This window comes from Pectinophora gossypiella, chromosome 14 (assembly GCF_024362695.1).
Source record: "Pectinophora gossypiella chromosome 14, ilPecGoss1.1, whole genome shotgun sequence".
Lineage (NCBI taxonomy): Eukaryota > Metazoa > Arthropoda > Insecta > Lepidoptera > Gelechiidae > Pectinophora > Pectinophora gossypiella.
In genome coordinates this window covers 9,577,983-9,589,887 of record NC_065417.1, presented here as the reverse complement: position 1 = coordinate 9,589,887, position 11,905 = coordinate 9,577,983, and the positions used below count along the sequence as shown (strand labels likewise).

At 41.5% G+C, this 11,905-nt stretch overlaps 2 protein-coding genes across 11 annotated transcripts in view; one reads left to right on the top strand and one right to left on the bottom strand.

The window, feature by feature from the left end:
* LOC126372848 (uncharacterized) overlaps positions 1 to 11,905 on the top strand; it is a 35,147-nt gene that overhangs the window by 5,283 nt on the left and 17,959 nt on the right. For 8 of the 9 annotated variants that reach the window (XM_050018754.1, XM_050018753.1, XM_050018755.1 and 5 more), the window contains one exon: positions 6,327 to 7,959. In XM_050018754.1, coding sequence (XP_049874711.1) covers positions 6,357 to 7,959 — 1,603 coding nt within the window. In that variant the 5' untranslated portion in view covers positions 6,327 to 6,356. Of the gene's footprint in view, positions 1 to 6,105; positions 6,194 to 6,326; positions 7,960 to 11,905 lie in introns of those variants that run through there. The other variant, XM_050018759.1, reaches the window with a different exon arrangement.
* Positions 140 to 6,031, bottom strand: LOC126372878 (uncharacterized). Of its 2 annotated transcripts, XM_050018810.1 has the most exons (8): positions 5,894 to 6,031; positions 5,324 to 5,452; positions 4,112 to 4,205; positions 3,850 to 3,926; positions 3,135 to 3,320; positions 1,950 to 2,121; positions 1,623 to 1,702; positions 140 to 440 (listed from the first exon to the last, which is right to left on the bottom strand). In XM_050018810.1, exons 2-8 carry the CDS (start codon positions 5,424 to 5,426, stop codon positions 250 to 252), a joined length of 903 nt encoding a protein of 300 aa, XP_049874767.1. In that variant the 5' UTR covers positions 5,427 to 5,452; positions 5,894 to 6,031; the 3' UTR covers positions 140 to 249. The 2 variants fall into 2 exon arrangements, with proteins under 2 accessions (XP_049874767.1, XP_049874766.1); XM_050018809.1 differs by lacking the exon at positions 5,894 to 6,031 and having other exon boundaries at positions 5,324 to 5,786.

Genomic DNA, 11,905 nt, shown 5'->3' with positions numbered 1-11,905 from the left:
TTTACCATTAACATCAATTTAGCATTACTATTTTCGCCCAACCGCGCAATAGCAACTTATACCTACTGTTGTTCTGCATGCAGACCGATTAAATGTAAAACTAATTATTCGTTTGGTAAGCTAATGAAATTATAAAATATTGATTTAATTCAGTTTATTATAGCTTTAATTGCTTAGTTGGTGTATTTTGAGCAATGTTTGATCCTATCAAAGTGGGGAGGGTTGCGATCTCTCGCCCAGTTTTTATATTCAGGCGTGACTGGCACAGTTGTCTGTTGGCCACTCGGCTCCCAGTTCTCCAACAGGGTATCCGTCTCTGTCGACACAGTAGAAGGTATCGCCCACGTTTTGATTCGGCCGGTAGTTCCCGTTTGCCAGACATACTTCGGTTACTGTCGCTCCTCTTTCAGGGAAATACAGTATAGTGTCGCGGGCGCAATCTGTTCAAACAAAATATCATTTTAGAATTTAAACAAAGATATATGTACCCTTGGATAGCCGATCGATCAAAGCATTCATTCACATTTACACTCCAAGGTCGGTATTTTGAGGCGCTTACAGCAATTGTGCTGTTATCGCTTAAGGCACTGCATCAGGGTTCACGGTCAGTTAGTAGAATTTGAGATTATATGAACATTGAAGTTTAAAACTAAATTAGCGATTCATACGATAAAGGAATCGGTATCGTGATGAATAAGTGTGATTCGGAATGATTCTCTCGTGACCAAATATGGTCAGAAAGCCATATTGTTGCCAACCGCCTACATAATGGGGGACCTAAAAAGTTATTATTAACATTGGCTAGGTCACTGTGGCCAATAAAATTAAAAAATATATGAGTTCAAGGACTGTCGTATATGTATAAGAATCGAGTTTTGGTAATTAATCCCACGAATTCTGTTATAATTGTTGACCCGTGGCATTACAAAACGGCCCTGTTTTTGAAAACGGCTAGCTATAATGTAATATGGCGGATTATACAATGCGTCTGCAACCTACACATCACTACTTACTGAGTACTGGTTCGTGGGAAGATTGAAGTTTTTTTCATAGAACTTCTATTGAGTTGAGTATACATTATAATTAATTAATAACGGACCAGATTTTAATGACTTTATAAAAGTGTTTTCTTTGGAGCCTGTAGGCCTCGTAAACAGTTAGTAAACGATAGGAATGTTGAGGTCAACAGTTTGCCAAATCAATGGACATGCAATTGAAATTTAGCAAATTTTCGGGTGAAGTGTCGGCGCGGTCTCCGCATTCCAGTGGAGCGGTGGGATGAGTGGGGCTGTGGAAGTGTGCTACATATCGGGAACAGGGTCACGGCCGCCGACCGGTCGCCGCGCCGCTGCTGCCCGACCGCCCGACGCCGCTCCACAATGCGAATTTACCATGCTAACGGTATACGGACGCCCTCCAAACTATCTCTCGTTTTAATATAAATATCGTATCACCTTGTCTCAACTACACGATCGACTTAAATACTGCAATCGTGTTACAACAACCGCATCTTGTAGCGACACGTGAACATGACATTGCATTTGTGGAACGTGAGAAATTTAAAAATAATACAAAACAAATTACAGTACCTAATAAATTCAAGTAGATGTTTTAATACTCACTGCAATTCATGCCGGCCATTTCGCTCGACATAATTTGCCAAGAACCTAAAATTTCTCCATCACGATCCGTGCAGTAAGCTCTGTAAATCGATATGTAAATTAAAATCTCTTGACTTCTGTATCTCGTGCCATAATTAAGAGCGCGCATTAATACATTGATAAACAAGGAATAACTTTTCATAGTCATTCTTAAGTTAGTTATGACAAGAAACATGGGTTTGGTTCTTTTTCAGATAAGATCTGATCGTGCAAAGTAGGTAGGTATGTTATACGAAAAATATCAAATGTTTATATGTATAAAAAAATAAAAAAAAAATGTTTACTTACATGCCATTGAGTATCTGATAAGGTCCATAGGTTCCGTCGTAGTCACAGAAAGTGACAGGGTTTCCGAGGAAGGATGTGCCGTGTTCGGTTTGCTCCCTGTGTATCTTGGCTAGTGCAAACACCAAACTTTCGCATTTTCTTAAATATTGTTCGCCCAACGCTGCCTCACTATCTACAACATTATAATAATATTATCACTTTGATATTTGTTGGAGACATAACAGGGGTTTTTTTGGGTGTATCGAACAGGTGAATGAACTTTTATGGGTCAATGGGTCGACTGTTAGGGAAGATGTTGACCTTTATTTTAACGCGCGCTGCCGTTCTATGAGGTCACTTTTCTGTATAATGTAGGTCAATATTGCAGTTACTTGCACACTTAGGTAAACTAGATCGTTAAGGTGCTCGCAGTATCCCGTCAATGTCTGATAAATGAGTTTGGAACCTTGTTGTTACAAAGAAAATTTATTTTTCGATACATCCAGTGGCTGCATCATTTCTTTCTTATTTACCTGCTGTATCCACGTAAATAAATAATGTACGTTCTAGTCTCAAGCGCCGCATTGAGTCAACCTCGCGTGCTTCGTAACATTTCTGTCTGTGTATTCATATTTGAACAAGTGCACTTACACGTTCCTTTGTCATATGTGTATCTAGCTACAATTTGCTTTGGTCATCTCGCGGCCGTGAATCATTTGTGTAGATTGTGTGGCATCCATCCTGTTATGCATGGAACACGAGCCGACGATACAGTTTATTTACCATATTCAGATGTTTCTTTAAAAAATGAATGGTTCTATCAGGCGAGAAGTTGCGTACTGTGACCTACTTACGCCGCCGGCACAAGTTATTCGACCTCTCTGGGAGGGCTAATGGACGTCGGTTGAATCAATTAGATATCTTGTGGAATTGTCTAGCAAGGAAATGTCGTAGAATGGTTGGTTATGCACTTGGTTGACACTGTATCGCAAGGGTGGCAGTGTCCGTGCAAAAAAGATCATAATCTGATTAGTTGGGCCATGGGCTTAACCTGTCACCGTATGGTTCACTATATGCATACAACTCTGATATCAGGGGTTGATGAGATCGGTCATTGATCTCACAACCCACTCGAGGGCGGTTGTTTTACTTGTGGCCCAGATAGGATGCGGGAGTGTCTGTATTTAATGTATGAAAGCTACGTACAACATGGCAGCAGGGACATGTCCTGTTCCAAGACGGGCAGGCCGGTGGGTTGTCCGGTCTTGGGCTGAGCGCACCAACACAGGCCGTCGTCACACTGCAGCGGCTCGAAGTCTCCAGCTGAGGTGCAGTGGAGCGTCACGTCCTGTCTGCCCGCACTCTCCAGCTCGGCTCGTCTGCGGCTGCATGCTACGGCATCACAACAACTTTTTAATGGAAAATCGCTGTCGTCTAGAAATCCAATTCCTTTGGATATTCAAATCGCGTCGGCAATTAAAAATCCGTTAACAAGTTTATTTTTAACATTCGTAAAATTATATTTATGCATCTTTGTAATCAATAAATTATCCGAACTTCTTTATGATAAAAATACTACTTTTGGAGACATATTTCACTTGTTTTATTGTATTGATTGTTTTTGACATTTGTATTGTGTTTAGATCATATGTAAAATTATTGTTTATTTATGTGAATAATGTGTATTAGATCCGCGTGAATGTTAATTATAAATAAAAAGATTGCTTCGGAAAAGTTTTCATCAAAAAATCTTCCGATAAAGTTAACGACTTATAAAAATGATCATGCTTGATTTACAAAGATGGATTTCTTAAAAAAGCGCTAATAACAATTTAGGTTTGGTTTTAGTAAAATAAACTCAACTGAAAACCGGCCTGAAAATGCATAAACAGGTAAAAATTGTCAAGATATTGTAGCTTACCACAGGTCATTTCACTAGCTTGGTCGCGCCACATTTGTCCAAATATTCTGTTCCCATCCTTGTCCGTACAGAAACATCTATACAAAGAAATAAGAACAGCAAAATATTATTGAATATTGCGTTATTCTCTATGATGTAATATAATTTAGCCCGAACTCAAATTTTCCAGAAGGGTTTCCACAGATACATAAACCTTACTGTGACTTGTTCTCGTAACAAGAAAGTAGAATTAAAGACAACATTATTTTCTTTCACAACATACCTTCCAATAAACATGTCGCCTTTGCACTGCACTGGTGCATAACTTCCATCGTTTAGACAATTAAAAGGAGGTGCACAGCTTCCTTGTCCCGTCCCTGTAACATACATCTGAATGACACGATTTTATTTCCTGATAAATAGACACTCAAATACAAAGTTCTCGATGCCTTGGACACCATGCTTTGAAATTGAAGTATTTTTTTTAAATTTTGTTTAATTATTTTGTGCATTATCCGTGTATTGAAAGTTAATTGCGCTGCTGCATCCCCACTGTTCACTTTCTGTTTTTCAATATCTCGCTTATCAACTTTCCAAAGTGTCTCTGAAACCAGTCATTGCAAGTGAATAAAGCTTACTTAACAAGTGTCGTATTGTAAGCGATCATAATGAGTAAGTGTAGTCACCAATAAGAGTTGCAAATAAATGAAAAGTGTTGAGATTTGATTAGCGGAATAAAATTTTTAGGCGTTCAATTGACGACATAAAATGTGAAACGTTGCGAAATATATCAAAGTGTGCATAACTTCACACGCTAGTGGGTTGCTAAGATCTGCGAAACCGGAACTAGTGCTATCGATATGAAAGTGGTCTCACCTCGATGTCCGGCCGTCGGTGCGTTTGAGTTGAATTCATTCAACACACACTTATGAAGGCGGTAGATTTCAAAAGTGGCTAAGAATTGGAGAAATCTAGATAGCTGCTATTTATATTCGGGTTACAAAAGTATTTAAGTACCTATACATTAAATCATTTTTGCACGATACGCGTAATCTGAACACATTTTATATTAACTTTCTACTATACGTGTACACTTTTCAATTATATTTGCTAACTTGTTTTATAAATGGTTAGTGAAATTATGATATACCGCAACGTATCAAGTACGCCGGATGGATTTTCTCCAAGGTAATGGGTCCTTTCCCGGAGACCGCGGTCGCTGCGCAACAACTGATGACTACATCGACTTACTTCCTACGAAGGGGTCGTTGCGAGCGTGTGAAACAGTATTCTATTATAATCCTAACATGCGGCAAATTTCTATCCTTTTCCAAGTTTTTAAATGATAATTCGCATCGATGCTATGACTGCATATTACTGTTCTAGGAAATCGCGATATGACGTAGCACGTTATCAGGCTTTAGACCGTTCATAATGACGAAGTTGTTGCTTTCTTGTATTTAATTTGAGGAGAGGTGGGATGTGGTAAACTTACCAGGAACCGCTTGGCAACTAGGACAGCAGTTCCCTACGGCGGTGTTAGGTGTTAACACTGTCCCCGCCGGACAGTTGCTTTGTTGCAGATCCGTCACACACATTTGCCCGATGGTACATTGGCCTGCCGCTGTTTTACAAACTACACAATAAACTGCTATTACAAGTAATAGCGGACGATACACCATTGTTATTAAAACAAAGAGCAGAAATTCTTTAAATGTGATGTTTCATCGGACGTGAATGAAACAATAAGCAGCAATATTAATTGGAACTAATTGAATGTTATCTATATTTTATCGATAAAATCTGTAACAGTCAGTGATAATGATGTGTCGGGACTTTCAAAGTAAATCCAATTGTAGAGTATAATTTAATTATTAATTTGACTTTGACTGCTTCCTTATTTTTTTAAGGAAATTTGTTCACATCATAGAGCATTTAAGTATAATTATGCGTCATTTTCATTCTAATATAATATTATTCGGGCTGATTCTGAAAATTGAAGATTATACTGTGAAGTTATCATCAACTCCCTAGCATTATCTCGTTTTTCACCGGGTCCGCTTACCTAACCTGAAGATTTGACAGGTCCGGTTTTTTGCAGTAGCGTTCTGTAGAGATTATACTGTGAAGTACCTTCATAAAATAAGTCACTTAACTAGTAATAATCTAATGGTATGCTAAGTACGCAGTACGCACATATATAATGGCGCGGGATAGTGTCAGCTGTATTCGAGCGTTCAAATAAGAATGCTTGTTATCAGCGCTATCGCTATCTCAAGTTAAATTAGACGGAGAACAATCAGGCTGGGCGCGCGGCAGTGCCCGCCGCGATCGCCGGCCCGAGCGCGCACACCTGCGCTCGCTCGTACGTTCAAACATACACTTTGCAACTCCTTATCTCATTTTATCGCTCTCGTGCCACCGCGTCCTATTTTATTATTTTTTTTACTTAACCGTGTACTGATCGCCTGTTTACAAATCTTTTTCTTCTATTTCAGATCGGCTTAAAACGGGCTCACCCGAATAGTATGGAGGAGTACAAGAAGCGGACACACGTAGGCACTAAAGTTTCCAAAATTGCTAATATTTTCCAAGGGATGCCGACGAGAGACGACGAAGACATGCGCGGAAGCGACGTGACCGTGGTGCGCACGGAGAGCCACCTGGCTAGATTTAATAATGCGCGAGCTTTGTTCGAGAAGTTGGGTGAGGAAAATCGAGGTTTCCGTATCGAGAAGTCTTCGTCTGCAGCGGCGAGCTTCGCGGGCACGCGCGGGTTCCCGCCAGCGGCGCCGACTCGCTCGCGCTCCAGTTCGGCGGGCTCCGTGAGCCCACCGCGCCGCAACGTCACCCCGCCGGCACCCGCGCTCAATGGCGATCGAGTTGCCAACGGTGCATCGCAACCACCTCCTAAGCCCGCGAAACCGAGTGTTTTGCCCAAGCCGGATAAACCTGATAGACGTTTCAACAAAGAACTTATTGAAAAACAAAGAAATTGGACTGCTCATTTTAATAAAACGCGAACGTCGCGTCCAGAACACGAACAGAAAGTGGAATCTAAGTATATTAGTGGTTATCAGGATAGAAAATCGCCGGAGGTTCCCGAGAGATATGTAGTTCCCTCGCGAGTTTATTCTCCACCTCTATCGCCATGTGCCGGCGATTCTCAAGTTGAACGCCCTACTACTTTACCTGCAACTTTAGTCAGTCGAGGTATGTCAGGGGCGAAATCTCCTAGTCCTATTAAAAACGTCGCCACTGTATCACCCTCTTCTAGGACTACTAATCTAGTCTCGCCCCCAGCGAGGACTGAAGCTGCTATTGCTTCTTCTGGTAGGAAAGATAGTTTAAGTTCACCGACAATAGCAAGTGTGGAGCCATATTCACAACAAATAGGATCAATCGAAAGAATATCACCCAGAACTCGTTCTGCTACTTCTCCGAGAAAAGAGGAAGACCTATTTCACGAAAGAGATGATTCATTGTCACCTAAGAAGACTGATTATTTACAATCTCCTAGTTCAGTAACAAAGCCAATCGAGCGTGTCTCACCTACCTCGGCCGCACCTCCCGCTCTGGTGACCTCAGGAGCGGAACCGGTGTCGTTGCCGCGCCATCAGAAATCTCCACCGACACCGACAGCTAGGTCTCCCAAATCTCCTCTCCCACCGCTACCTCACGAAGAAAAGCATTTGCCATTTACCGACCGGCGCGAATCGACCGTGTCTCCACTGCCCGAAGAAAGTGTAACTACCAGTACTAGTGTACCCATCGGTCGGGGGTCCGTTTCGAAAAGTGACTCTGTGCCTACGTCTCCTCGGTTGCCTGACTCCCCGGTGGATGAATGTGATCATTATTCCCATGTAGTTCAAAATCCGGGATGTTACGAGAACGTCGAAGTGTCGCCAACAAAAAGTGAGCCTAAAAGTGTGGACGATGATTACGAGCCGGTGCAGTTTACTGGTGAGTGGGAGGAGAAGGAGAAGCGGCGGTCGTCGACGCCGGAGTCGCCGGCGGCGGGCGAGGTGACCAGCCCGCCGCGCTCGCCGCGGTCGCCGTTGGCGTCGCCGGTGGCTTCACCTGTGCAGCACCTCTCATCTTCCCCGCCGGTCACCACCTCCCCGTCTCCTGGTAAGCTTCTATCTCTCTATTTCATACATTTCAGACATTATGATATTGAGACAACCCTTTTTTAAATTGTCTATTTGAATAAATATTAGAATTTTAATGTAGGTTTATTTGGTACACACCAAATACTTATGTTTCCTGATTATATAAATAATATACTTTTTATAATAGGAACCGTATCGAAACTGTAGTAAACAAAATATTATAAATTAAAGATTACTTACTTTGATACATTATCTTACATACCTATTCGGTGTTTTAAAATAACATTAATAGTTTATACTAACATTTATAACAGCAACAAACCTACATACCATTTCTTATCTGTTTTTCCACGCTTTATCTACATTTTATCATCTTGAAGACATTTTGTGGTATTGACGTATGCAGCTGTACAATTTCCTTTTATCGTTCACGTCTTCCCGTTATCGGTAAATAAATGAAAGTTGCGACACATTGTTTTAAGTTTACGCGGTTATTATCATAATTAAAGCACATAATAACGGGTTCTTACCGCGTTTAAATGGGGATATGAGACTCCCGATATTTCGACACTGTTGCAAGTGCCATGATCACGGGATGACACTTGCAACAGTGTCGAAATATCGGGAGTCTCATATCCCCATTTAAACGCGGTAAGAACCCGTTATTATGTGCTTTAATTATGAAAGTTGCGAATCTTTTACAAATAAATTTTATATTTCTTACTATTTAGCACGTATTATGTATAGACTAGACTAGAAATGGTGTATCTAGCGGCTAGATAGTTGTTTTGTTTGTTGCGTTTGCGCATCAATTGTCCTCATTCTTGGGAAGTCAATATTATCTCAAGCATCGGTACAGTGGGCGTCGATTGACGTACGTTTGGCAGTCTCGTGCGCGGCGGGTTCAATGTAATATTGAGGAAGTCAAGGTATTTGAGTCGTTGCGAGACTTGCGAGGCGATCCCGATTTAGATGCTCCGGCGCCGCCGCCTCCGCCGCCGCGACGCAGTCACCCGAGCGACGTCGTCCTGCACGCTCCCTTTTATTAACTCCCTATTTACCTCAAATTCGGACTAAGACAACGATTTCCTAGACTATTATACTCTTAATTATGTTTCAAGGAAAACTGTGACTATATTATGTGCTATCAATTTATTTATAAGTGCGTTAATACTAGCATAGAACAGTTTCTGCAGTGCGTTAACAAAACATCGAAATAAACGATTCGTTATGTATAGTGTCGCAAGTCTGTGAATCTATGCAAATTGAGCCTTTGTCTTATTGTGTTCTTGGCATCGGACCTGCGATAAACTTTCGCACAAAGTTCCAAGCGGCTCTCTTCAAGTTATTATCAATTCTGCTGTCGTAAGTTAGCAGTGCTTACCCTCTCACTTTTAGTGCTGCTCGTCTCGCTCGTGTCAGCGTCTCCGTTCCCTGCCTTCCTAAACACAAATTATAGCCAGCTGGATTCTCCGCTAAATATTTGATTCGCACACAGATTATACTCTCTCCTTCCTCACCATTCCTCGTAGATGGAACCAGGTAGTTTTTATTACGTTGAAATGCTTTCATTCTTTTGCTGTCTGCGTATTTTTTAAATCCATTGACCTCTATATTTGTGCCAAAACATGAACTCCTCGCGTTGTTATTTGTGTTGTATTTCTGGAGACACATAAATCGGTTCGTCTGGCGGTGTTGCCAAGCGGCTTATCTGCGGTGTTTGTTTACCAGGCGCACCGGTGTCCGGCACGCTCGATCGTAAACTTTTACTATCGCATTACGGTCTTCTCCCGTGTTGCGTTCTACTCTAACGCTATTTGCATTCTTTCCGAGAATTTTTAATGCAAGTAAACGTTAAACGTGTCATGTGAGGAGTCGGCAGTGGCTATGAAGTAATGATAAAAATATGCGTAGTTCTTTATTGTTTCCGCTGAAAGAGTCGTAAAACGAGCAAAATACAACGTGTGGAGTTTGTTGTGCGCGTGAGTGTGCAAGGCGTGGGTGCGGGGCGTGCGGGGCGCGCGGGGGCATGGCGCGGTGATGGTGCGGCGGCGGCCGCGCGCCCGGCCCGTGGGGACATGCGCCTGTGCGGCTGTTGCCTCGGTTAGTTACCACCAACATCATTGTTGCTCTCGTTCAAGCCGCAAGCTTCACCTTCAATGATCCTCAATCTTTCGCCATCAATTGCCTGAAATGACTCGCTTCTGGTTGTAAAATTAACTGGCTTAATTTTCTGCAATTCTAACACTAGCACGGTTACATTAAGAATATTAAGATACATGAATTCCAGCGAAGCTTATCATCGAGCCAGACGACAGTTATTCTCGTTGTGATAGGACGTTTATAGCCATCAGGGAGATGGCGAGCGCACACTGCTGACGTTCTGAATGTTTGCGCGTCTAACGGCCGCCTGTGAATGAACGTTGTTTTTGCACAAAGCTTGCAGAGCGCTGTGTAAAGCGTTGGACGGACATCAACTGGCGTATCTGGCCCATTCATTGAACCCCTGCATAATGCGCGTGCTGCGTGTAGCAATGACCATGCGTCTTTACATTCTTTTAAATGCTTTAATCAACATGAATGCGGCTGCGTGCTCATAGTCGTATTAGTTTTACAATCAGTTACGCTTGGAGGAACACGCGTGGTCGGATATGTATAAAATGTATGATAAAATAAAGGTTTTTAATAAGTTATTAGCGTGCGTGGGGAGAACCACTCGACATAATTTATTACACATCTGTCTGATACCGCCCGATTCGGAAGGCGGTTCGCCCCAAATTTGTTAATGACCGTTTCAACGCTTGTTACTATTGGTCTATATCTTAGCGAAGATTTTTATTTCTTTTTATCTTTTTTATAATGTATTTTATATTATAACCTCAGTACATATTATAGATCATTGATGATGAAAATGCGTGATAGGTAGTAATTAATTGTTAAATTGCGGTAGTGTTGTTTCTGTTATAGAAATCTATATGCTTTGTCCATCTGAATGTAGATGAGCGTTAATTAGTAAAGTGGGCATGACTCGTTCTCGCATCTCGCTGTCTCGAGATCGCGTGATCGCTCCAACGGTTTATAGCGAATTCATGCTTTACAATATTACTAAGTTATCTCGGATGCTCCATTGAACGTCGCATTTGAACCACACGCTTGCAAATTGAGTTCGCCATGTCTATACCACAATTTAATGCCTTACGCATGTATTGCAAGAAATGTTTTTAAATAAAAATAGTACTTCTACACATTTTATTGTCTGATCACTTTCATTTTCCAGACAGACATATTGAGCCAAATACCAAATAGTTGGCAATATCCATGTGATGGAAAATTAAATTCTCAATGTGACTTATAGTGTCGTTTCAAGGACAAGGTCTTTTCTCAGAACGAAGAAAGGCCGTGAAATCAAATATCGCACGCGTATACACACATGTGGATTGGCGGCGGAACTGTTAACTACATGTGTGTTTATTTATGCTAACACCTATGAACGGCGCGCACCTGCGATGTGCAGTGGAGAACACGGTAAAAATAGTCTCATTAGCCTAAATTTGCTTCCCGCTCTTCTTCCTGCCTTGAAACTACTTTCGTTACTATTCAAGTGCGCCTCTCGTGCTATGGAAATATTATAATACCAACTTAAAACAACGAAAAGCGATTGTGAACGATAACACCTTATGATATTTTAATTTCGTAAAATGGCGCTATAAACTATTACAGTTTTGCGCACTTTTCCAGTTAGTCACGCAATGTCCGCCGTGGGATATCCGTCGGCAAATAGGTAGCCGATTGGTCATTAAGTTATTTTCATTTGGGCTTCGATTTCTTAGCGTTTTGGTGCATCCACGCCGGAATTGCTTTTAATAGAGCTACATTTTTCAACACTATTGAGAAAGGGATGTTTAAATGGTACGCAAATACGAAAATTGTGGTACAAAATTGTTTTGCATTTGTTGAAGTCTAAA